Source organism: Narcine bancroftii, chromosome 3 (assembly GCF_036971445.1).
Source record: "Narcine bancroftii isolate sNarBan1 chromosome 3, sNarBan1.hap1, whole genome shotgun sequence".
Classification (NCBI taxonomy): domain Eukaryota; kingdom Metazoa; phylum Chordata; class Chondrichthyes; order Torpediniformes; family Narcinidae; genus Narcine; species Narcine bancroftii.
Window position 1 is genome coordinate 208,574,030 of NC_091471.1, and position 26,670 is coordinate 208,600,699.

General features: G+C 39.1%; 2 protein-coding genes across 7 annotated transcripts in view; one reads left to right on the plus strand and one right to left on the minus strand.

Moving 5' to 3' along the window:
* The window catches only part of fhip1aa (FHF complex subunit HOOK interacting protein 1Aa), a 192,913-nt gene extending 171,473 nt beyond the window's left edge, over positions 1-21,440 (plus strand). For all 4 annotated transcript variants that reach the window (XM_069926449.1, XM_069926451.1, XM_069926448.1 and 1 more), the window contains exons 10-12: positions 769-947; positions 16,532-16,673; positions 20,346-21,440. In XM_069926449.1, the coding sequence (XP_069782550.1) occupies positions 769-947; positions 16,532-16,673; positions 20,346-20,524 (500 nt within the window). In that variant the 3' untranslated portion in view covers positions 20,525-21,440. The remainder of the gene's footprint in view (positions 1-768; positions 948-16,531; positions 16,674-20,345) is intronic.
* Positions 21,441-22,189: 749 nt separating this feature from the next.
* The window catches only part of gatb (glutamyl-tRNA(Gln) amidotransferase, subunit B), a 39,521-nt gene continuing 35,040 nt past the window's right edge, over positions 22,190-26,670 (minus strand). For all 3 annotated transcript variants that reach the window (XM_069926455.1, XM_069926454.1, XM_069926453.1), the window contains exons 12-13: positions 26,030-26,164; positions 22,190-22,549 (exon numbers count right to left, since the gene is read on the minus strand). In XM_069926455.1, coding sequence (XP_069782556.1) covers positions 22,397-22,549; positions 26,030-26,164 — 288 coding nt within the window. In that variant the 3' untranslated portion in view covers positions 22,190-22,396. The remainder of the gene's footprint in view (positions 22,550-26,029; positions 26,165-26,670) is intronic.

Sequence of the window (26,670 nt, forward strand, 5' to 3'; positions counted from 1 at the left end):
AAATGCTCACCCTGTGACTCTCACAGATGCCACCTACATGATATATTGAGTTTTCCTTTCATTTTTGTCTTTATCAGGAATCTGATGTACATTATGAAGAGGCATTACACAAACTAAAAGTAGAAAATGTACAGAGAAAACAGATTTTTAGGTCAATGTCCCCTCAGATGAGGATGAGATGTTCAGATGAGGATCTAATAATCCTGAAATGCTCACCCTGTGACTCTCACAGATGCCACCTACATGATATATTGAGTTTTTCCTTTCATTTTTGTCTTTATTTCAGATTTCTTGCATGCAGTATTCTGCTTTTATCTTGAGGGATTTACAAACTGAGGAACTATTTGATTGAAATTTAAGATATTAAAGGGAACCGAAAGGAGTAGAAAGAAATTATTTTGACTTGGGGATTGTAGTATCATGAGGTATAGTCTAAAAATTAGAGCTAGAAGTTTCAGGAGAGGGAGTTAGAAAAACCACTGTAAATGCAAAGGACAATGGAAAATTAGAACTTTGTACTTCAAGCAACATTTAGTGCTAGATGAATTAATAATTTTGGAATTGATAACCAAAGATATGTGACTATGGGGGTAAAAACAGTTAAATGGGAACTAAATCCTGGATCTGCCATGTGCTTGCTGAATTGTGAACTGGGCTTGAAAGGCTAATAGATGGCAACTGCATGTTCTTGGCAGTTAAGGGGTCAACATCAGCATTAGCTGAATGCCCTTTGTCTTCCTCTGACTCGAATTGCCTTTCTGTTTACAGGACCATTCATCAGCGTTTTATTGTCGAAGCTGGAGAATATGATGGAAAATGAATTAAATGTCAACTTGCTTCTCACCGGGATTGTTGCACAATTGGCTTGCTATCCACAACCCCTCCTCCGTTCATTCCTGCTCAACACTAACATGGTCTTTCAGCCCAGTGTGCGCTCACTTTATCAGGTAAAACAATCATATCTACGTTCACCAGCATTTCACAGAGGTTTAGAATTCAGAACAAATAACAGTCTTTAAATCAATACAACTGTATTAGCTTTGACCTCAATTTGTATTAGAAAATCGCTCCCACTGATTGCAGTTAAGCTGTTTAGCAATGGTTTACCTGGTTGTCAAGGTGTATCTTTGGAATTTGTAACCAAAGAGCCCAACACTTTTCAAGACATTAGGATCAGATGGGAGCTGGCTTCAGGAACAAAGATGCCATTTGAAGAATCGCTCCAGGTAGGTCCAATCAAATGTGGGACTAGAAGCATGTACAAGTACACTGATCCTGAGAGATGTGGCAAGATGGCGTAGAAGAAAGACGTGTATTTCACCTTTCCCCAGCTGGATTACTAAATAGCCGGTTTTAAAAAAGCATAAAAGTGGTTAAAAATATTTACAGTTGTTTAAATAACAGTGATTTATTATGGCATCTAATGTGAAAAAAATTAAACTTCAACTTCAGAAAAATTTACCGTACAAAAGTGCGGAAGAACTGAGGCCTACCTGCATAGCTGAATCCATGGAGTCGTCGTTGGGAGTTTCCAAGCCTCAGAGGACTCCAGCCTATTAGAGTTTGACCTCGGCACCGATCCTCCCTCCGCAAGACGGCGCCGACACTTTGGTGAATTCGGCCGTTGACAACCCGCATTCATGTGAAGTCGTGTGTGCGGGTGGCACGGCCGACAAGGGGACCTGCGACCTCGCTGGGCAGCCCGGGGGCGTCCGGTGTAGCGTTGGAGGACGCTCCTGCGCGTCCGGTGGCTTTGCCTGGCTTGCATGGGGCATCCTGGGTCCAAGAATTGCTGGACAAAGTATGGGCTGTGAGGGAGCCCGAACGCCAGTATCCCGAAGAGGTTGGAGTGCCGGCGTTGGGTGTCTAGACCCGCAGCCATTCAGCTAAAGGATTTACAATGACTGAGGAAGAAGAGGAACTTACCTTATTGGAATTTGTCCAGGAGGAGCCTGTAGTCAAAAAGTGAAGGTGGAATCTGGAATGGAGTCAGTGTTCACTGTTTGGAAGGGATTGCTTGTCAAATGTACAATATGTCAAAACAAATGTCAACTCCGGTGAATCAAGGAATTATGGAGATGAAAATAAAAATGAATACCTTGTGTGATAAAATGTCAACTATGAAACAAGAAATGACTGTAGTTAAGAGTGATATTAATGGATTATTAAAATCAGTCAAAACTGTGCAAGATAATTTAAAGAAAATTGAAACAGCCTTTTCTGAGTGTTAAAATCAGGTGGAGAAAAAAAATGGAAAAAGTAGGTTCTTTTGTAGATTGGGGGATTCAAAAAAGAGATTCATTGAAGAAGATTGATTTGTTGGAAAATCAAAGCCGAAGGAATAATGTGAAAATAGTTGGTCTCTCAGAGGACATTGAAGGTTCCGATCTATAAAAATGTTTAAGCAGTGGATCCCAGAGCTTTTTCTTGAAGGCTTGGAATTGGATCGGGCTCATAGAGCACTGAGAAGAAAACCACTTCCAGGACAAACACCGAGAGCAGTCTTGGTTCGTTGTTTAAAATACCAAGACAGAGAAATTATTCTACGTATGGCGATACAGAAAGCACGGCAGGGTCAGTCTCCATTAATGGTTCAAAATAACTTTTTTATGGCGATTTGAGACAAGAGGTTATTAGAAGAAGACGAGAATTTAATATGGCTAAAGATGTTTTGTGGTGAAAAGGCTACAAGTTTGCTTTTCGTTATCCTGCAATTTTGAAGGTTTTTTATGGAAATTTTCAGTCTCAGTTCTTTGAGAATGATCATGATGCTTTTGTTTTTGCTAATTCTTTGCCGGAATTGCGAAGAAATGGGCGTTCTCCCCCATTGTCTCCTAAGAGGAGGGTAAATGGAAATGGACATGGGTATGGAAAGAATGGAAAGAAAGAAGAGTTGACACAAACTCTTATTGGGCTGAATATATGGACTATATTTGATTGTGTTTAATTAAATAATAATAATATGTATTATCAGGGATCGGTGTTGGGTCCTCAGTTGTTTGTAATTTATGTTAATGATTTGGATGAGGGGATTATAAATAACATGAGCAAATTTGCAGATGACACTAAACTGGGTGGCGGTGTGGGGTGTGAGGAGGATGTAAGGAAAATGCAGAGGGACTTGGACAGGCTGGAGGTGTGGGCGGCTAAATGGAAGATGAATTTCAATGTGAACAAATGTGAGGTTATTCATTTTGGGGGAAGTAATAGGAAAGCTAAAGCTAGTATTATTTAAATGGAGACAAGCTAGGGAGTGGGGAAGTGCAAATGGATCTGGGTGTACTTGTTCACCGGTCACTGAAGGCTAGCATGCAGGTTCAGAAAGCTGTGAAGAAGGCAAATGGAATGTTGGCTTTCATAAAGAGGGGATTGGAGTATAGGAACAGAGACGCCCTTCTGCAGTTATACAGGGCCCTGGTGAGACCCCACCTGGAGTATTGCGTCCAGTTCTGGTCTCCAAACTTGAGGAAGGACATACTAGCTATAGAGGGTGTGCTGCGCAGATTTACAAGGTTAGTTCCAGGGATGGCAGGGTTGTAATATGCAGCAAGGCTAGAAAAACTGGACTTGTATCCATTGGAGTTTAGAAGGATGAGGGGGGACATGATTGAGGTATACAAAATCATCAGGGGGATAGACAAGGTGAAGTCTGATTACTTGTTCCCAATGATAGGGGAGACGAGGACTAGAGGGCATAGTTTAAGAATACAGGGTAGGCCCTTTACGACGGAGATGAGAAAGCATTTTTTTACCCAGAGAAGTGTGAATCTGTGGAATGCTCTGCCACAGAGGGTGGTAGAGGCGGATTCGCTGACTATGTTCAAAAGAGAGTTAGATAAGACTCTTGTGGGTAACGGAGTTAAGGGTTATGGGGATAAGGCTGGAAAGGGGTACTGATGGTAATGATCAGCCATGATCTAAAATGGCGGTGCTGGCCCGACGGGCCAAATGGCCTACTCCAGCTCCTATTGTCTATTGTCTATTGTCTATTGTATCTGGCTGGGGGGGGCGGGTGGATGACACTGAAAACTTTGACAGTCATCTGCCGCTAGTGAGTTTACCACACCCAGATTTTTAGGGTATTACTACCTTAGGGTGGTTTTTTTGTGCTATTTTTAAAAAATAGATGTTTTAAAAGCTTATTTGAGGGGGAAGATTATTAGTTATTCTACGAAAGTTAAGAAACAATATATGGCAGAAAGTTGAGAGTTAGAAAATCAGATTGCTGAGTTAGAGAAAGATTTTCAGAAAGGTGTAACAGAAGATGAAAAAGCCGCATTAGCGAAGTTAAAATTACATTATAATACTTTACAAAGTTATCAGTTTGAGGACGGACTCCCAATAGAATTCTATAAAACATTTAAAAACTTAATTCCTTCTCTCCTGGAAGTAATGAACCAGACTGAAGAAACACAAAACATGCCAGATTCATGCAAAACAGCAATAATTACAGTAATACCAAAGACGGGGAAAGATCAACTAACACCAGCATTGTAGAGACCAATATCTCTACTTAACTCAGATTATAAGATAATAGCTAAACTATTAGCAAACAGATTGGCCGTGTACCAAAAATAGTAAAACTAGATCAAACTGGATTTATTAAGAAAAGATGAACAATGGACAATATCTGTAAGTTCATTAACTTAATCCATGCAGTACAAGGAAACAAGACGCCAACAGTGGCGGTTGCCTTAGACACAGAGAAAGCGTTTGACAGAGTAGAATGGAATTATTTATTCAAAGTACTATAGATGTTCAACCTACCAGAGAAATATATTAATTGGATTAAAGCATTATATAAGGGACCATTGGTGAAGCTGACAGTAAATGGATATATATCAAACCAATTTAAATTAAGCAGGTCAACTAGGCAGGGATGCCCACTATCTCCCTCACTATAGCTATAGATTAGCTATAGAACCCTTGGCAGAACTGAAAAGAACAGAAAATAAAATAAGAGGGATAAAAATAAAAGAGAAGGAACAGAAAATCAGTCTATTTGCAGATGATATTATAGTATACTTAACAGAACCAGAATTATCAATGAAGTATCAGGGTACAAGATCAACGCAAATAAAAGTGAAGTGATGCCAATGAATAATGTGGATTTCACAAAGTTTAAGAAAGAATCACCATTTAAATGGCAAACACAAAGCAATCCAATACCTAGGTATTCAACTAGATAATAATCTAGGCCATCTATACAAGTTAAATTATCAGCCATTAATGAAGAAATTACAAGATGACTTAGAACATTGGAAAGATTTACCACTAACACTGATAGGAAGGGTAAATTGCATTGAAATGAATATCTTCCCAAGAATACAATACTTATTTCAATCTTTACCAATTCACTTAACAGAGAAATTCTTCCATGAGCTAAAGAAAATAATAAGGAAATTCGTATGGAAAGGGGGGAAAACCGAGGATAGCGTTAGATAAATTAACAGAATGGTACAAACAAGGGGGCTTACAGCTACCAAACTAAGAATTATTATAGAGCAGCACAATTAAGATATCTATCAGATTTTTATCAAACAAGGGAAAAACCAGATTGGACCAGATTAGAGCTAGATAAAATAGGGGAGAAGGTACCAGAACATATACTATATAAGTGGGATGAAAAGCTCGTGCAACATCGGAATTCAACAGTACTACACCATCTGCTCAACATGTGGAAGAAGATTCACGTAGAAAGGAAAAAAACAAATTATCAACTACCAAAATTAATATTGATGCAAAATCAACTAATCCCTTTCACAATAAACACCTTTCCTTTAGAGAATGGGAGAGAAAAGGGATCAAAAGAATAAAAAATTGTTTTTCTGGAAATAAATTATCTTTTGAACAAATGAAGTACAAATATGGTATAAATCACGGTACAATGTTTGCATACCACCAACTGAAAACCTACTTGAAGGACAAATTGGGAAGCAGGCTGAGGTTACCAGAAGGAAGCAGTTTTAAATATGTGATTACAGACACAATGATAATTAAAAGATTTATAACAAACATGTACATCAAACTGCAAGAGAAAGAGAATGATGAAATAAGCTGTAAACCCAAACCAAAGTGGGAACAAGATCTAAACATAAAGATAAAGAATGAAACATGGGAAAAGCTATGCTCCGCAACTATGAGAAATACAATAAACACGAGGTTACGCTTGATACAATACAATATAATTGGTTACACAGGCTATATTCCATGCCCCAAAAGTTAAATAAATGGGACCCAACAGTATCAGATAGATGTTTTTGCTGTAAGAAGGAAATGGGAACAACGGTACATGCAATTTGGGCATGTGAGAAAGCGGAAAAATTTTGGGAAGATCTAAATCAGGTTTATTAATTAAAATCACAAAAAATAACATACCAAAAAATCCAGAGATCTTTCTTCTAAGTAATATAAGAAGTAAAGAACTTGGCCTCAATTTGGATGAAGCACAAAAAAGATTTATTATGATAGCCTTTTAGCTGTAGCAAAAAAATGTATAATGTCAACCTGGAAATCAGATGATAGCCTGAGAATACAGCAATGGTACATAGAAATAAATAAATGTATTTCATTGGAAAAAATAACATATAATTTAAGAAATAACATCACAGTATTCGAACAAATTTGGGAACCATACATGGAACACAACAGAGAGGTCCTACCCCGAACCTCCACCACCTAAAATGACAGAAATGAGAAGAAGACAAAATGAACTGACCCAGTGTTTAAAAGTAGATGACACAATTTTTTTGTTTATTTTCATTTAACGATGACATTGTTTAATGGGTTTAATGTATATGTTGAATGTTCAGTGGGTGGGGAGGGGGTTGGAAGGAGGCAGGGAAGGGAGGGGGGAAAAGGGGAGAAAATGACACTGTGTATATTCAAGAGGGAAATGTTTGTGTGTATTTTGGTCAATATGGTTCATAGTGTGAAAAAAAATAACTGTTATTCTCCAAAAAAAGATAGAGATCCATTAAAAGTGTCTTCATATAGAACTATTTCTTTATTAAATGTAGATTATAAAATTATAGCGAAAGTATTAGCTAATAGACTTGCTAAATATTTACCCAAATTGGTACATATTGATCAAACAGGTTTTATTAAGAATAGAAATGCATCAGACAATATATTTCGATTAATTACTTTGGTCGACGTATACCGAAAGCAACCTAACCACCCTATGCATTAGATGCAGAAAAAGCTTTTGATAGGGTTGAGTGGGATTTTTTATTTAAAGTGTTAGAGAAATTTAAATTCGGCTCTTTTTTTATTGGTTGGGTTAAGGCTTTATATACGAAACCAATTGCTAGGGTGGTGACAAATGGAAAGATTTCTTTACCATTTAAATTGACTCGTTCAACTCGACAGGGCTGCCTATTGTCACCAGCCTTATTTGCTTTGGCTATTGAACCGTTAGCTCAGGCTATTAGACAAAATGAAGAAATTAGAGGGATGAGGGTTAAAAATGAAGAATATAAAATTAATTTATTTGCGGACGATGTGTTGGTATACTTGATGGAACAGGAATGATCGTTGAAACAATTGCAAGAGTGTTTGTTGAAATTTGGAGAATTATTGGGATATAAAGTTAATTGTGATAAAAGTGAAATTTTACCAGTTGGAGTGGGAGATTATTCTGAATTTAAAACTATTACAAAATTAAGGTGGACAAGTAAAATTAAATATTTAGGTGTGTTTATAGATACTCATTATCAATCATTATATCAATTAAATTACGAACTTATATTAAGACGGATTCAAATTGGTTTTGTACGTTTGGTGTTATCAGTAGCACGTAAATGTGTTGCTAGTACTTGGAAAGATGATACCGAGATTAATATATCATGCTGGCACAATGAATTGAAAGTATGTATTGTCATGGAAAAAATTACTTATAATTTACATGATAATTATTCTTCTTTTGTTAGTAAGTGGTCTCCATATTTGAAATCTATGCATTTAGATATACTTTGAAATGTTATTAACATTTATAATATTTTCTTTTTATATATATATATAATTATATTTTTTTTGTTGCTTCCCTTAAGGGAGCTGGCTGAAGGGGTGGGAGCGTGCTTTATGTATATCTTTGTAAAATCTTTTTTTGATTATTACTATACTGTATGTTATGTTTTTTCTATCTTTTAAATAAAGTTTGAAAAAAAAAGGTACACTGATCATAGGAAATTTGGGGGCCAAGTTCTATTTGCATTATGTGGGATGCTTTTGAACACAGCCCAACATGTCTGTGGTGACCAATTTGGCAATTTGGACTGGTCCCATTTGCCTACATTTAGTCCATATCCTTCTGGCAGTTGTGAACATTTCAGTTTCCTTTCATGTAAGTCAAACAATGAGTGAGTTTACCTACTTTTGTTTTCAATATACTGCTCCTTTAGACTAGTCATACTGTTGTTTATTGTCCTCCACCATTTAACTGTACATTTCTGCAGCAACTTCTTATTCTCTTGAGCTCAGTTATCGCAACACATTTACACGCTACTGATAACACCAAACGTAAAAAAGCAATTTGAATTTTAACAAATACAAATTTCCCAACAAAAAATCTTTGGATCTAACAGTAATATAAAATTATATAATTTTTCCAAAATTACTTTAATTCCTTGCCGAAATGACTGAACTTTAACACAAGTCCAAGCGGCATGTAGAAAAGTTCCAATACATGAGCCACATCTAAAACAATAATCTGAATTACTGAACCCATATTCCGGGGTCAAATATAATATCTCAGACCTCAGTTATCACTTCCTGAAGATGCATATCTGCCAATGCAAGTAGGGATCAGACACCTTAACCTCAAGATAATAATCAGAAAGCCTTTACTCATGCCAACACCTCTGTCTCTGGTCTTCTATAAATGCACTAATTGCTGTGGTATTAAGAGTCTGAGGGCTTGGCTGAGAACACACCACAGTGTAAAGTAACTGGGTGGCAAAAAATGGCTGCTGAGGACTCCCACCTTATTTAAATAGCTTCTACTGGCCAAGTGATATGTAAGTGAAGGGCACAAAGCCTGCCCTGAGTGTGGGAATTGATAACCAGCGGACATAGGTTTAAGGTGTAGGAGGGAGAGCTTTAATAGGAACCTCAGGGGTATCGATGTTACACGGTGAAGTGGGTACATGGAACAAGCTGCCAGAGAAGGCAGGTACTATTGTAGCGTTTCAAAACATTTAGGCAGATACAGGTTTCAAGGGATTATAGGCCAAAGGCAGGCAGGTGGGGCTAATGTGGGTGTAATATTTTGGTCGGCGTGGGCAGATCGGGCAGAAAGGCCTGTATACACGTTGTATGACTATGACAAGAAAGTCTTGAAAATTCCAAGAAAACAGTGCAGAAAATCTAGAAATTTACCCTCTTCTTTTTTTTACATGCTGGACTGTATGTCAAGGATCAGAGTAGCCAGCCTGTCATAGTTCAGGATTGTTGTTTGATTTTAACCACATGGAAAGGATATGAAAATGACATCTGAATTGCTACAGTTTTTAAAAACAGCACAGGAGCAGAGGCTATTTGATGTACAAATTAATCAATTATCTTTGAATTTTCCATAAGGGATAATAATCAACCCATCCACCAGATGGCCAATGAAACAATCACAGCTATTGTAGAATGAATTATTCTTTTCTTGGAACCTCATCAAGAGATGTCAGTAAAACACCAAACCATTTAAGAAGTTTGTCAACAAAAGAATCAATCACAGTGATTTCACCTTTGCAAAACCAACTTTTGACCTTTAACCAGGCCATGCGTCACAATATCAACAAATAGAATTTACTATCCATTCCAAAGGCTTCAATTGCTTCCAAGAATTATGGCTGCTCACTTGGCCTTTGGAATTCATTCTTCTCTCAACATCCAAGTGATCATTGTTCACTAAAATCTTAGCAATAAATTGACTTGAGCTTCCTGCAAATTTGTACCTGGGAGTCTGCTGCTGATAGAATTAGAGGATGAAATATCAGAAACTCAGGAAACCATTAAGACAAAGGTACAACTACCTGGTTACTTCTGACACATGTGCGATATAATCATTCTATCTCTTACTGGAGAGGAATGATAATGTGGCATGAGAAGTGGCACACATTAAATCAAGGGCCTCTCTCCAATGAGTGTCTGCCTTCAAGCACATTCAGCAAATAAATGAATGATGACCATTACACCCGTGCAGTATACATATTTCATAGAGATCCAGCATGGTAACAGGCCCTCCAGCCCATGCTACTTAAATACACCCATGTGACCAATTAGACAGTGATTGTGGGAAGAACCTGGAGTACCCGGAGGAAACCCATGCAAATACAGTGAGAATGTAGAAACTCTTCATGGACAGCAGCAGATTTGAATCCAAGACACAGGCACTGTAATAGTGTTACGCCAACTGCTACACCTCTAAATGTAAACTAGTTGCAAGCAGGGATCGAACCTGCACAGGGAAATGCCTTGAACACCTTAACCACCTCGGCCATCTCAGCTTATGCATTGTGGATGCTTGTGAAAGATGGAGTTGTGGCGGCGCACATCCTCATGGCGAACTGGCCCAGCCTGTATCGCCACGTGGCGGGGCAGCCATGGGGAAATGGTGTCGTCAGAGGTTTCTCTCTGACTCCAGCATCCCTTCCAGCGTGCACCCTGGGCAGCGATCATGATGTCACAATGCACCAGGTGACTGAGCTCATGCTGCCCTTAAAGGGGCGGGCTGAATTTGAATAAAAAGTCATTAACGACCCTCAAACGTGGTGGCTGTGTTTCTTCCACTGCTCACACCGCCACAGTGGTGACCCTGATGAGCCCAGACATTTTTCTGGACTCAAAACACCATGGATTCAGCAGAGGTTAACGCTGTCTCCATCAAGCTTCCCCCTTTTTGGACCCACCGACCAAGAACGTGGTTTGGGCAGGCGGAAACACAATTTCAACTCTGCAACATTTCCTCAGACGCCACGATGTTCTATCATGTCATGAACACTCTGGACCAAAATACGGCAGCGAGGGTGGGCAATATCATCCACCACCCCCCGGCTACGGGCAAGTACACTGCCCTCAAAGACCTCCTGCTTGGAACTATCGGGCTAACTCTCCAGCAACAGGCTTCCAGGCTTCTTCACCTCGATGGGCTTGGGGACCATAGTTCACCTGCGCTGAAGGATGAAATGCTGGCCCTGGAGGAAGACCACAAGGCTTCTTTTCTCTTCCGCCAGATATTCCTGGAACAGATGCAGGAGGACATCCAGCTGCTCCTCACAGATGAAGACTTCTTGAACCCAAGGAGAGTAGCAGTCCGTGCGGATGCCCTCTTGCGCACGAACGAGGCAGCCCTTAACCAAGTGGCACGACCAGGAGCCAGCTGACCGCAAGCCGCTCCCAAGACCAAGCCAGAGGAGGGCCAGTCGACCTGGTGTTTCTGCCACCAGCGCTGGGGAGCGCAAGACCGTAAGTGCCGCCAGCCCTGCAGGTTTCAGGGCAACGACCAGGCCAGCCGCCGTTGATGGCTGCGACGGCTGGCCACACAAACAGCCTCCTTCATGTGATGGACAGATCCACCAGCCTACGTGCCGCCAGCCCTGCAGGTTTCAGGGAAACAACCAGGCCAGCCGCCGTTGATGATTGCGACGACTGGCCACACAAACAGCCTCCTTCACGTGATGGACAAATCCACCGGCTGCCAATTCCTGGTGGTCACAGGCTGAGCTCAGCGTCCTTCCCACCCCCCCCACCCCCCACAGCATTAGAGACTCACACCTGATCTCGAGGTCCAACCCTGCATGCGGCTAACGACTCCACCATCAGGACCTACGGCACCCGCAGGGTACAGATTCAAATCGGGAAGGAGAAGTTGCACTGGAGGTTCATCTTAGCCTCCGTGGGCACCGCGCTGTTAGGGGCCGACTTCCTCAGAGCTCACGGCCTACTGGTTAATATGAAGGGCAAAAGTCTGCTCAACGCCCAAACATTTCACTCCACCCGACTGGACACAGCAGAAGCCTGCAGGCCCAAAATCTCCGCCGTAGCCACTGCCAGGGACAAGTTCAACCAGATCCTCCACAAATTCCCTGCCATCTTAGAACCACGGTTTAACGCCACCCTGCCCCAGCATGGGATCTTCCACCACAGTGCCACACAAGGTCCCCCGCTGCACGCTAGACCAAGACGGCTGCCACCTGAGAAGCTCCAGCAGGCAAAGGAGGAGTTCTCCAGGCTCCAGGAACTGGGAATCATCTGGCGCTCGTACAGTGCCTGGGCATCGCCGCTCCATCTCCCAGGGTTTGGAGACCGTGCGGGGACTACTGTCGGTTGAACGATGCAACCACCCCTGACAGGTACCCAGTTCCTCACATATAGGACTTCTCCACCAACCTCCACAGCGCATGGGTCCTCTCCAAAGTGGACCTCGTGCGGGGATACCATCAGATCCTGGTGCATCCAGACGATGTGGGTCTCTTTGAGTTCCATGGTCTAAAGAACATGGCCCAAACGTTCCAGCGCCTCAAGGATGCGGTTGGAAAAGACGTGGACTTTGGCAATAGTCACAACCACAACAAACACCAAGCCCACCTCCGCACGCTCTTTGCCCGGCTGGCGACAGAGGGGCGCAGTTCATGTCTGCCCTGTGAACTCAGATGGTGAAGCTACTGGGGAGTCAAGGTCCACCACACCACAGCATACCACCCGCAGTCCAACGGGTTGGAGGAGAGGTTCCACAGGCACCTGAAGGCATCGCTTATGGCCAGGCTCTCTGGACCAGACTGGGTGGACGAACTACCCTGGGTCCTCCTTGGGATTAGGACAGCACCCAAGGAGATGGTCTATGGCGCACCGCTTTCCCTGCCGGGTGAGTTTTTCGGCCCAGACCCTGACACCACGGCCACCGACAAAAACCTCCTGGCAGACCTACGCAGGTGACTGGCATCATTAGCTCCCCCACCCCTGGCACGCCACAGCACCCAGCCACTTTATCTCCCCAAAGAGCTTGACTTAGCCCAGTTCATTTTCATGCAGAGTGGACCACAAGGTGCACCGCTACAGCGACTGTACGAGGGGCCATACAAAGTCTTGCACCGGTCCGGCAGTATCTTCACCCTGGATGTTAGGTGGGGGTGGGGGGAAAGAGAGGAACTTTTTTTACGGTGGACCACCTGAAGGCAGCCCATCTAGACTTAACACAGCCGGCTGTGCCTGGCCGCCAAAGTGACAGGATGCGTAGCCAGTTCTGGGGGGGGGGTTGTATGGCGGCGCACATCCTCATGGCAAACCAGCCCCGCTTGTATCCCCACGTGGCGGGGCAGCCATGGGGAAATGGCGACGTCAGAGGTTTCTCTCTGACTCCAGCATCCCTTCCAGCGCTCACCCTGGGCAGCGATTACAATGTCACAATGCACCAGGTGACTGAGCTCATGCTGCCCTTAAAGGGGCTGGGCTGAATTTGAATAAAAACTGTGGTTAACGACCCTCAACGTGGTGGCTGTGTTTCTTCCACTGCTCACACCGCCAGTGTGTTCATTCACTATCTTCGTTTTCTCCTCGCAATGAAATGATTGAAGTAAAAAATTGAATTTAACATTAATGCCAAACTGTTAAGACAATAGGAATTTGCTATTTAAAAAGAGATACGAACAGCCTTCTCATTGGTCTTTCTCAGCCTACACTTTTCCCTGGTGCCTATTACTTGGCTGCATTGTGAATGAGCACCACTAGCCCTGAAAGAGTTGGGTGGATATTGTGGTAACTTGCTGCAGCTGACAGGAGTACAGGTCAGGACTTTACTTGAGAACCAATAGAAGTTGGACTACGTTTTGTGTGGCCCAGATACTACATTGGGGTCGTCAAACTCTGAACTTGTACTGGCATATTTGATTAACTGCCACAAGTTCTCTGTCAGCACCAAAGTTCCCACAGTGGTTAGTCTGCTGTTCTGGAATAAAACCAATGCTTCTGGTTCATGCAGCCAGAGACTCCATTGAAACTGGATGGCCTATACCCCAAAGAAACAGCTGTATGATGGGACTATCACGACCGCCTGGCAGGAAGATCTGAAACATTTACAGACTGGAAGCTGAACCTCTGGCTCCACATAAAGTCATGTGAGAGGTTGAGGATGGATGCTTCCCTTTCTATGCTGTCATTTGCATTCTGTCGGGCAAGCTAGACGGTGCACAATATTTCATCAGGCATCTATATTGAACTCATCTTAGTCATTAAAATTCTTTAGTATTGATTTGCAACTTCAACCTATGAGATCTTGGTTCACTAACTTTTCCGCAGGTCTGGCTACAGCCAACAAGTGCCAGGAACTTCAACATTTGAAAACTACTCAGACTCTAATCCAGATCGTTCAGTTCTTGCCTCGCCAATATCTGAACTGGTTCATTGTGGCATCAGTCACAATGAAGTAGTGTCCTTTTGCACTTACTCAACCAAGATGAAGTTGGTGTGTGATGATGGTGAGAACATTACCTTGTCACGCAGAATAGCCAGCTTGTACATATCCAAATGAGTCAGAACATTCATTATTCTGAGGAAAGATGGCATGGTAAATGCTCAGTTGATACTTGTCTATCTGTGATATCTAATACTTCCAGGGAACTGTCATGAATGACACCAAAGAACCTCAAACCTCTTGATATTCTGTGATTGGAAAGCTCCTCCTCCTGTCTATTGCTTGTATCACTTGTTATGGGAAACTTTGACTTGAAAGCCGAAAATTATTTTTAAAGTGCTGTAACATCAGTTTAACCAGTCAGTGAACAGTCACTTCTTGAACCTTTGTAACAATGAAGATTGATTTATTACCTTAACAAAGGCTTCAGTAACTACAATGAAGCGTAGGAACACATTCAGAGTTCATCGTTCAAATGGAGGTCTACAAAAACTACTGGGTAGTAAAATTTATTAAACTTTTGATCAGGTTAATTGAAAAGAATCTGAAATAAACTTAGAGTGGGGAAAAAAAGTTCCCTAGAGCATTTACCCCTTCCATCTGGCCACAAAAGCCATTGGATGAATGTCTCTAAACATCAGCATGCAATATTCAAAACAAGTGCAGTTTGATTTTGATTTATTGTATGCTTATGGGTGTAGATTAATTTTCATGAGGAATAATAAGCTAGCCCACTTCTGCAGCTCTTCTGGAGAAAAGAAAGTTTAACATTCATAGACTAAATTTTTCAGGTTTTAATTATAATCCCTTAAAGGTTTCAACATGTTTCCAGGCAAAATGTTTTTCAGTCCTGAATATATTGAGAATGTTTTAGTTGAAAGAAGAAAGTATGGGAACTGTAATAGAGACAGCTAATCATTTAGTCTTTGAATAATAAGGTACAAAATACCCAATTCTATTGAGAATGAGCTCCCAATCTTGGAAGGAAGGCTACATATGCGACACTGGTGTAGGAACACATTTAGGGCCATCTTTTAAAACAGATTCATGAAAACTAGTAAAATTTAACACTTTTTCCATAGTATAGTCTGTTATATCCAACCTAATCTTTAAAAATGTTATTCAACTTAATTTTACAAATTTAATGCATTTTTTAAAGATTTGTAAGTTTAGATAACAAGATACTGTTTTCAGAAGCACAGATGAGCCTAATCAAGAAAGGTCCATGTACATGAGTAAATTCACAAGGACTGGCCAGCACTTGGGATAGGAAACACTTTACTGAATAAGGAGACTAAGTTATCTATCCCATTGGTGGGCCAATTTAGTACATGATAAGTCACCAATCCTTTTGAAAGAGTATCACCTTGATATAGGGAAAATACTCAAAAATGAAAAGTCAATTCAAAACAAATTAAAATGTTGGCATGCAACAACTGCATTGATAAGTGACCACTTTTTACATTTTCAGGCAATATTTTGGAATTCATGTTTAATGTGAATTTAAAAGAAATCCAAAGCCAACTTAATATAATTGTGGATCGGTGTGTGGGCAAAGATCCAGCAAATGTGCAAATATTGGGCAAAAAATGTGGAATTATCTATTTTGTTGGAGAAATAAAGCAGCATATTATCGAAATGATGTGATTGCAGGAACCTGAGCTGCAAATTGAACAGTGTTCTATTGCATGATTTGCAGAAGATAAGTTTGTAGGTGAAGCAAGTTAGAGGAATTTAATACAAGTTAGGGGCTCTGCTTCCTGGTTGCTGTTTTAAAATATGGGATTGCCCAAATGAGATAGAGATATGGGAAAATAATCTCTGGGTTGTGTCTTTGGAACCCTCTTCCTCAAAAGGGCAATGGGAAAAGTATGAATATTTTTAATGCTGAGGAGGATAAAGGCGGAACGAATAAATGAATGAAAGATTACATTGAGTAGACAAGAAGGCAGAGTTGAGATTATAATCATATCATTCAGAACAAGCTTAGGAGGATGATGCTCCAAAGGATGCTCCTTTGTGAAGCAAATTTAAAAACTTATTTTTCTAGTTGTTTAAAATTTAACTACATTTTCATCAAATTAAGAAATATTGGAGATAGTTTTGAGTATAGTTTTTGTGTTTATATAGGTGCTGGCATCTGTAAAAAATGCAATTGAACAGTTTGCATCTACAATGGAAAACTTCACATCATTTTTAACCCAGTCTCGTGAACATCTTCTTGCTCGAGTTCAGATTGCTTCATTGCATAAAGGAGAATCAACAAACAAAGGTAACAGAAAAAAACTTTGTTCAAGCTTACAGTTATTAAATCAAATGCATTTAAAGCCCAGTGCCCTGTCACTGGTCTAGTGTGCCTATACTGCTTCTTTTGAAAGAGCTATTCAGTTCTACCCATACCCTTGCTCTTTCCCAATATTCTTACAATTTGTTTGACACCTTAAAGAATTTATCAATAAAACTAAATATCCCTGATTAGATCAAAAAATGAAATTCTGATCTCCATTGTTTAGATTTTAATTATTATATTTTAGGAACAAATTATAAATCTAAGCCCTTGAAGTAACAAGTGTCCCTGAACAAGTTTGGATGTTTTTGCAAAAGCATTAAATGAATATGCTGTCAAGATCTTGTATTTTTTTTCAAAACTGATTTAAATTAAATATTGTAATACTTGTAACCATTTGCCAATTTGGTAAAGCTTCATTTTCTTTTAGTTGTTACGTGCTTCTCAAGTTTTTGCAAGTTTTAAGTAACTGAAATGGCTTAGCTTTGGGTAGAATAATTGAATATTTCAGGATTTAAAACCATCTAGCCCATGAATATCACCTTCCAGCTGAGCAACTGTCAATCTCTTTGCATTTCATTTTCTCAACAGCTCTGTAAATTATTCTCTTTCTAGCACCTATCTAGTTTCCTTTTGAAAGCCATGATTGATTGTTTCCATTCAGTTCAACTTTGTCATCCAATTATTCCAGTATAACCCGAGAGGTGCAGGACTGTGCAAAACGTAGAGACAAAATATACAGAACATAAAATAAATAATATTAATAAATAGTAGAGTCAAGGAGAATTGTTTTAGATGTCATTCAGCAGTCTTACTCCCTGTGGGAAGAAGCTGTTCCTCAAGCCTGGTGGTTCTAGCTCTGATACTCTCTTTCCCGACAGGAGTAGCTGTCAAGAGGTTGCAAGCAGGGTGGTAGCAGTCCTTAATATTTTGTGATGTTATACAGATAGTTCCAAATAGCCATTTTGTTCACATCTTCCTCATTTTTCTTGTTCTATGAACTCTTCACTAATGGGAAATTAAATTAATTTATAAATTAATAGTCATCTTTTATACCTCTATCAAGTCTGCTGTAAATCTTTCGAACTCCCAGGAGAACCTCATTAATTTTATAGCAGAAATCCTTCACCCTATCTGCCAATTTAATGTTCTCTTGCTCTCTCCTCTTCACTGTTTACTATTCTTCCAAGCTATATGTTACATGCACACTCAAGGCAAAATCAACAAAGTACTGTGTATTTCCAAAGGAGCAGTGGGCCTAACACTAAGTTCTGGGAAGACATCTAAACCATTTCCTGTTACTCTGTCTTTAAGCCAATTTCTAATGCATGCTGCTCTTGATCCTTAAATGACAGAGATTCTATTTTTCTAATCAAATTTTTTGTGTGAGATTTTATTAAACACCAACTTGTACCACGGCCCCCTCGTCAATTGTCTTGGTTTTTACAATGAAATATTCAATCAAGTTCATCAAAAATAATTTACTGTTAACAAGTTTCTGGTGGCTTTTATTTATGAAAGTGAACTACTCTAAGTACTTATAGTTTTTCTATTTTTAAAAGCACATTCAAATAGATTAAGTTAAATGATTTTACATGTAACTACTACCCCATATTTTTTGATGCAAGGTTTTAATCTGCCATTTTCGAGACCTTGCACCTTTCCATGTAAAATTTAAATATTACATTGGGCTGTTCCTCAAACACCATGCCTCATTCCCTCCATAAAAAAGGATGCATTACATCCAGATCAGGTGACATTTACTTTCAACATGGTCCTTTCTCGAATTTTCTCCTTATCAAATTTCATCCCACCCATTTTCTGTCATCTTCCCTGTACTAACAACATACTCTTCCTGATTATAAAGACCAACAGAGTACTCGTTACATGTCCCAGCTATGGGCATTTGTCTCAGATCACAATCTCTTATCCTTGAACAGCCTCCTTTTCTCTACAGATGTGCCAATGGCAGACATTTTCATCCCTTTTTCTGTGAATTGCCATAATTTTGTATGCTCTCTTTACTTATTTTTGTTTTTACCTTGGCCAAGTCTCAATGGAGTTATTAACCTGGCATGTATCATCTTTCTCATTGTGTTTCAGGTAGCTCTGGGTCCTTTCTTTTTTGTTACCTAAAGCACCTACTCTTCCCAATATTTTGTTATTCCTAAACTAATCCTTCTAATTCTAAAGAAACTTTAGATTTTTTCTTGTCCTCTTTCCACTACAGTATTAAACATGTTGTTCAGATGATCACTGCTCCCTTTTGAGGCTTAGTTAGTTTGGCACACCTGACTTCCCATATCCAGCAATGCTTTTTTTGGGTCTGAAATACACCAAATAATTGAATTCTCCCAAGAAACACAAAAACAGATGCTGGAATCTTGAACAATGAGACACTGGAGGGATTCTGGATCAAGCCAGATGAGGCTAAGGACAGACATGTCTGAGGGAATGGTGAGGGGAATTGTAATGGTCAGCAATTGGGAGTTCTAGCATGGAGCCTCAGACAGAAGACAGTTGCAGTTACCCAATCTATGATTGGGTGGTCTCATTGATGACGAGGAGGCCACTCTGAGTACACTAAGTAATTAGGTTAGATGATGTGTGTGTAAAGCTCTGCCTCACCTGGAATGTCCGGTTGTGATCCTGGATGGAGGTGAGGGGGATTGGGAGGGACAAGATTTGCTCTTCCTGCGATTACAGTGGGAAGTACCTAAGGGGCACAAGGGTGGGTAGGGAAAGCAGACCCTGGAGAGACTGATCTGTGCAAAAAATGGAGAGTGAAGGGGAGGGAAACATGAGGCTGGTAGTAGGATCGTGCTAAAGGGGGTTGAGTGCATAAATGAGAAGTGGCGATGAGGATAATAACTCTATCAATGAGAGGGGACTATCCCCCAAATTTTAGATGTCTAAGTCTGGAAGGCCACATTCTGGAATCAGATATAGCAGAGAAATTGGTAGATTTTTATAAATTAATAACACAGCACCATAGATGGCTTTTCCAGGTCAAGAAATCCATGCCACCTAATTAATCTGTCAGCCCCATATGTTTTTAGAGGGTGAGAAGAAACTGGAGCTCCTGGGGAAAAAGAGAAACAAGGAGAATTTATAAACCCCTTAGCACTGGATTTGAACCTGGTTTGCTGGAGTTGTGCTAACCACACCCTAGACCTGCTATCTGATAGTACTTACGGAGGCAGCTTAAAAATAGCTGTTGGATTAATGGTTTGTAATAGATATCTGTGGCTAGTTTGTCTTTTGAGTTGCCTCTCTCCAACCTTCTTCTGACCTCTTATTCGATCCTAGCTCTAACTCCTACTGTGTACTATCACCCATTTAATCCTCCTCCTCACTACTGCTGAGAAAACTGCTTTCTGTGAACTAATTTATCCCTCATTTTAAAATACCACAGCAGCACATCATTTATCTGTTTCACCAAATTGCCTTGTTAAGCATTTTCTGACTCTTGGACTGTTGATAAGTTGTGCACACAGAAGTACAAAAAAAAACATTTATACTTTTGTTTACTATTAAAATGGTTTTACTAGAAAGTTACGGTGAAATGTCAGATGCAAAACAGATCAGCTGTCGTGTGAATTGTAAGCTATGAAAAATAGCCATTGAGTAACTGGCTTGCATTTTCTTTTATTACAGAAAGTGGATGCAAGACTCAAAGTAGAACCCAAAATGTACACCTTTTGAATAGTTTCAGTATGAAAAATTCAATCAATGCAGCAGTTATTTTTACTGAATTTCTTAAGGAACTTGCAGCAATTGCACAAGAACATTCCATCTTATCTCATTCTTCCCTTATGGACTGTGAAGAAGAATAGTTAACTAATTAAACTAATGTTTAATACAAATGATATTCACCTTTTAACAAAATGTATGTCAAGCCTTAATGTGGAATAAGACTGGGTAGAGAGAGTAATGGAAGAGTGGAATTATTTTTTTCCCTCAATAAAATGAGAAAGAACCTTTGAACTTTTAGGTGAGTATTTTGACCTCAACTTGTGTTTTTAAATGTATCACTTTATTTTTGGAATAGGCACAAATCTAATTGTCTCGCTATGCAAGTTGTATATGAATTGTTCTGGAGACAAATATTTTATTTAAAGAGGGTATTGTATTTTTGAGTATATTTAAATAACACTGATATACATACACTGGCAGGTTGTGGAATGGAGATGTTCAAGTGATTTAATTCTTCTAATATTAACAAACTGCAACATTAAACAAAAAAAACCAAAGACCATATGAAGATTAATAAGATGGCCTTCAAGATATTGAAAAATCATTCTTTTCACTGGTTTGTCTCATCTATTTTTAAATCAGTCTTTACGCACATTGAATTTTATGACAATTTGCTTTAAAGAGCATTATAAAAGTTTAGTGTGACTGTTAGTAGCAGAAAAGTAAAACCCACAAAGAAGCATGAAATTTGTGGATATCCAGAAATTGTTTATATGATTTAAAAAATGTTGCATGCAATGTTGGGTAGCAGAATTTATGAAAGGCAGTTTGTTATTGGTGTTGAAGTTACTTTGGGGTTGTTTCCTTTTGTAACAGCAGTAGATATTAAGAACATGTTTATTAAAATTTAAATATACAAGTGGAGGGTTTCTGGCTTTATGAATTGAAAATATTTTATTGCATCTAAATGTTTTTCCAGATACGAGGGTTAAATGGTATTTATAAATATGCAGATAATTTTTTTCTGAAGAGCAAGGTAACTTATTAAAATATTCTCCATGGATTCAGTAAAATTGTCTCTGTGTCTGTATATAGGTTGCCTACTTAAGTTCTCAACTAATGATTTTAAAAAATTCATTACAGTGGCTTAATATTTAAGCACATTTTTCAAAAATGCAAAATGTATTTTAGATGGATATAAAAACTAGTGTAGTACAAAATTCCATGATATTTAAAACTCGATTTTAGAAGGGGTACCTTTCACAGCAGCAAATGCAAGCACTTGAATTAATCAGGGAATCAAAAGTATGCAATCTATAATCAAGAGAGTAGAAGAGTTGAGATCTCATTAATAATCACTTTTGTGCCAGCTTTCCAATAGCAATACAAAAGTTTCTAACTGATGTTTCTACTTCTATCAAACTAAGTTCAAAACAAATCTGTTCCAAAAACTTTGACTAGAAATCCCATAGTGAATCGCAGCCATTAAGTTTTATTTAATAGCCTGAATACGCCTGAGATTGTCCGATCTTGAATCTAAGCAGGCTCAGGACTTGAAGGGGAGTCACCTAGGAACACCAGGTGCTGTAGGTTTCTGTGAGGAGTGCTGGACAAAGTAGCAACCGTCTTCCTTACTATAGACGAAAGTTAAAGAATTTCATGCATGTTGCATTCTAAATGCAACATTACTTCAGGCTACTGTGTTAAAATGGAAGAGATCAGCCATCAATTGAAAATCACTAAGTACAACTGTGGTCAACAACCACTGCAAAGAAAAAAAAATGTTGGCTAATTTTCAAATTACATTTATTGATAAACTAGCATTTTTTCCATAACTAGTACAAAATCTGGTCATAATTTTTCAGTCATATCTGTACAAATAATCATTTTAAAAATGATTCAGCATTATTGTTTACAGCAGGAATCCTTGTGTATGTTACCATAACTTTGGAATTTCAAATAAACAATTTAAGTGCCAAGTTGTTTAAGCAACTCAGAACATAGTTTTGCCATCAATCTTCATTTCTATGGTTGCACCGCTGGAACAATTTCTTTTCCAAAGTGGCCTCGACCAGGGTGGGAGATGTACGACCACGTGATGCTTTCTGAACCTGACCAATCAGTTTATTTATCACTTTCCAGTTTCCTTTCTGTATTTCAGAAACCTTTAATTGAAAGGAAAAGATGCATATACTCAAACATATTATTTTTATATTGCAAATATACTGGCCTCTCCAGAAGCTATGCAGTGCTAGACTAGCAAATTTTCTATTTACTCCTATAAATAAACACATTGAAAAGATTACATAGTGGTAGAATAAATGAAAGACTTCACCAGGTGCATTGAAAAAAGAGCATAGAACAGTGAGCCCGATTTCCAAAGATTTTTTTTAAAAAACATCCAGATACAGAGGAATCTGGTAGAATAATCCAAAACAAATCAATTGGAATCATGCTCTATGCTCATTTATCAATCCCATATGATTTGAATAGACAGCAAGGACTGATGTACTACAAAGAGGAATTCCAACAATTATTTCTGGGGAACAGATGTGCAGTTAAAGAAAAAATCCAATAAATTGTCATAAATTCCTTTTTCCTGTTCTTGCCTTCTCAAATGTAACTGTTACAAACTATTCTCACTGCAGAAAACCAATACAACTTTTGGCCTTTTGAATGAGGAATTTTTAATTTTATTTTAATCTAATTACTGCCTCAAACTCTTGTCCAAGCAACTGAATTATATAAAAATTTCATATTCAACAACATTTATGAGTATTTGATATTTCAACTTTAAAGATTTAGCTTTTAAAAAAATGTTTTAACTTTGTTTTCAAGCAAATGGCTTCTTAGCCTGGTCAATAACATCAGGGTTGTACTAGATGCCTGCTGTTCCCAAAATGACTTTTGAGCACCAAGAAAGATGATCTGGCTTTGACCACAAAATGTTTTAAATTCTAATCAAGTTGAACAGAAATAAAAATTGCATTATTTATTAATAATTTACAATACTCTTAGTTAATATAAATTCATGGACACTTAAATTAATTAATTTTCTTGGTTACAAATGTTACCACCTCAAACATTAAACATAATCACTATGTAGACATGTTCAATATCAACATGCAATACCTCTTGAGCTTTTGCACATCTTGTTGGAGCATAACCAAAAATTAACTTTTGTGATCCTCTTATAGGTTGTTGAATGCAGGCCAAACAGCTCCTACCAGTAATAGCTGGTATCTTGGATAAATTGTACATATACCAGGCAGGCTAACTTTGAAACACTGCTGTCAGAAGGCTAAACAGGTAGACAAGGACATTGAGAAAGTGGAAACGTGCCAGGTAATCTCAAACACTTATCACACCCATATTCAAGAATTTACGGAAGAACTCTGATATCTGCCACAGGGAAGGTCAACCAAGGATCCTCTTCTGACCCCCAGGGTAAAAGAATTCCTGCTGGTTTTGAAATAAGGATCTGAGAAAAGCTTTTGACCCTGTCTAGATGTGAATGATATGGAGAATCCTTTTCCAATTTGGCCGTCCTCTGAAATGCATCACATTTCAGTATCTGTTACAATGTCTTGCAGGCTGGGATCCTACAGACTCAATCCCAGTGTAAATTGAAGTCAAGGAAGGCCATCTCTCAACTCCAATTCTCCAACTTTTCTTGTAGCCATACTGTTTGTAACCTTCAACAAATTCCAGCTGGAGTGGAGTTTATCCACAGAATAAATGCAATAAGATACACCAATCTGTCACTGAATACAGTACACAGAAAATGCTTGCATATGCAAATACTCAGAGACTAAGCTCATTCACTGAAATGTATGAAAGGCTGCGACTCTCAAACATCTGGAAGACCAATGCCCTCTCCAAACCTGTACTCAATAATGAAACAATTATGATTTGAAGCAAGAGCCTGGAAAATACTTTCCAGAAGTTTGTTGTTTACATTATACATATACACTGAAATTACTTGCTATAGCAGAGAAAAAAACTAATTAAATTAATAAATATTAACAGTAATCCTAATGCAAAATAGTGACTTTCAATAGTGTACAATCCATTCTTGAACCTAGGAGTGCTGGTTGTCAGGCTTCTGTACCTTCTGCCCAAAGTTAGCAATGAAAAGAGGTTGTGACCTGAGTGATGGGGGCCCTTATTAATTTGGCTGCCTTCTTGAGGCAGTGCCTCACATAGATATCTGCAAAGGCAGAGAGGTAGAGCCTGTGATGAACATGGCTATGAGAGTGAATTCACGTCCAAACACCTTCACTTATCAGCAATCTTACTTTTATGTAAAGTCGCATTAGGGAAGTTATTAGAACACGATAGCACAGTAAAAGTCCTCGATGTTCACTATTAATTGCTTAATGTTTAATCCTTTTAACAACTCATAAATCAATGAAACAATCTGTGCCTGTTGCCAGACCTGGGAAATGTTCATGCATCGGCTAATAAGTAATATTTGTACTCAATGGCAGTTTGTAGAGCCACTACCTCACAGCTTCAGTTCTGATCTTTGACAATGATTGTATGGGGTTTGCATATTGTCATGTAACCATGTTACTTACCCTAAAAACTCTAGTTTTCTCAGGGCCATTATAAAATCGCCCTGAGTGTGTTGGTCGTAGAATCAAGGAGCATTGACTTGGATGTTAAAATAAAATGGGACTGGCAATTTGTATGAAGAGTTTAATTTTTGATGGTTGATGTGGATGATCAAGAACAAAGTAAATCCACTCAACTGTCATTGCACCTACCATTAGTGCACCTTTGTTATCTCAACATCTCCCAAACCCCTAATTTCTATCAAACAAGGGCAGAAGTTAAATGGAAATAGCAGCACCTACAAGTACTCCTCCACTCATAGAGACGGAAACATTTGGCTACATTTTCACTGCCACTTATCCTAGATTCCAGAGCTGCCATCCCAACCAACAAAACTACATCAATTCAAGAAAGTCGCTCACCAGTTTACTCTCAAAAGCAAATAGAGATGGATGATAAATACTTAGCTTGCCACATCCTGAGAGGCAAATTGAAAAAAAAACCTGTAAACTAGGTTTCATCCAAAACTTGGATGCTTAAATCCTCTTAATCAACTGCATAATAATTCACAGTTTTTAAATAATTCTTCAGAAGGTACAGAGCCTGAAGTCCAGGACCTCTAGGTTTGAGAACAGGTTTTACTTCACCCCCCCACTCAACCACTGAGGTTTTTAACACCAACTGCAACTGTGAACGCTTATTTTTAAAAATATTATCTATTCTTCTGTCATAGCATATTGTGGTAATTTATACTGTTGTTGGTATATCTTGCATATCTGCGTGACTAAAGCAAAATTTAATTTTGGTGCATCTGTACATTGTATTTTTGTACATTTCAATAAACTATTATACTTGTACTTGCCTTGACTCCAAGCATATCTCTCTATTATAAAATGAAAAAAAAAACAATGACTCCAACCAAAATGTATTCTGGAGCCATAATACAGTCATGAAGAAAGTAGAAGAATGATAAATCTCTAGGACTGAATGTTTCCTATCCCACTGAGTTAAAGGAATTATTTGCCAGGCCTATTTTCTGCATTCTGACCTTCAGGTAAAGGGCAGCAACAATGGTTGAAATATCTTACCTCTTCAGGATGATCTTCTATAACACACTGACACATCTGTTCTAGTTTCTTCTGGTCTTTGATCAGTCCCAGTTCTTTCAGTTCAACCACCTGGGTTGCAGTTTTACCTTTGTTCTTCCACAGTTCAGTAAGTACCTGTCAAGTCAGAACAAAAGAAAAATGTCACTGATCAAATCTTCAATGGAAGTGAAAGCATAGTTCCATAGTGTATAATTTCCAGAAATCATCCGTAGCAATCAACTGAATGACATTAATCACATTTTTAGAACTGGCATCATTTATTGTGCTGATATACAGACAAGAAATGCATCGGCTGGAATCTTGAGTGACAAAGAGAGGCTTGAAGGACTCAGCAGGTCAAATGGCATCCTTGGGTAGAAATGACCAGGAATCAAGTATCGCTGACAGACGTGCCCAGAGAGCTCCTATCCAAAAGCCTCTGAAACAAGGAAAATATAGTCTATAAAAAGACATTTGCCCTTGCTGAAGCAAGATGGGCAAGAAGCAGGTGACAGAAGATAGAGACCAGCTGGAACCAACATAAAGATCGAGTGAAAAATCACTCGACGCTGGCGACCTGCATGCTCCCACACTACCAGCGGGGCCTAGTGCGGAAAGTATAAGGACGAAGCCTGCGACGA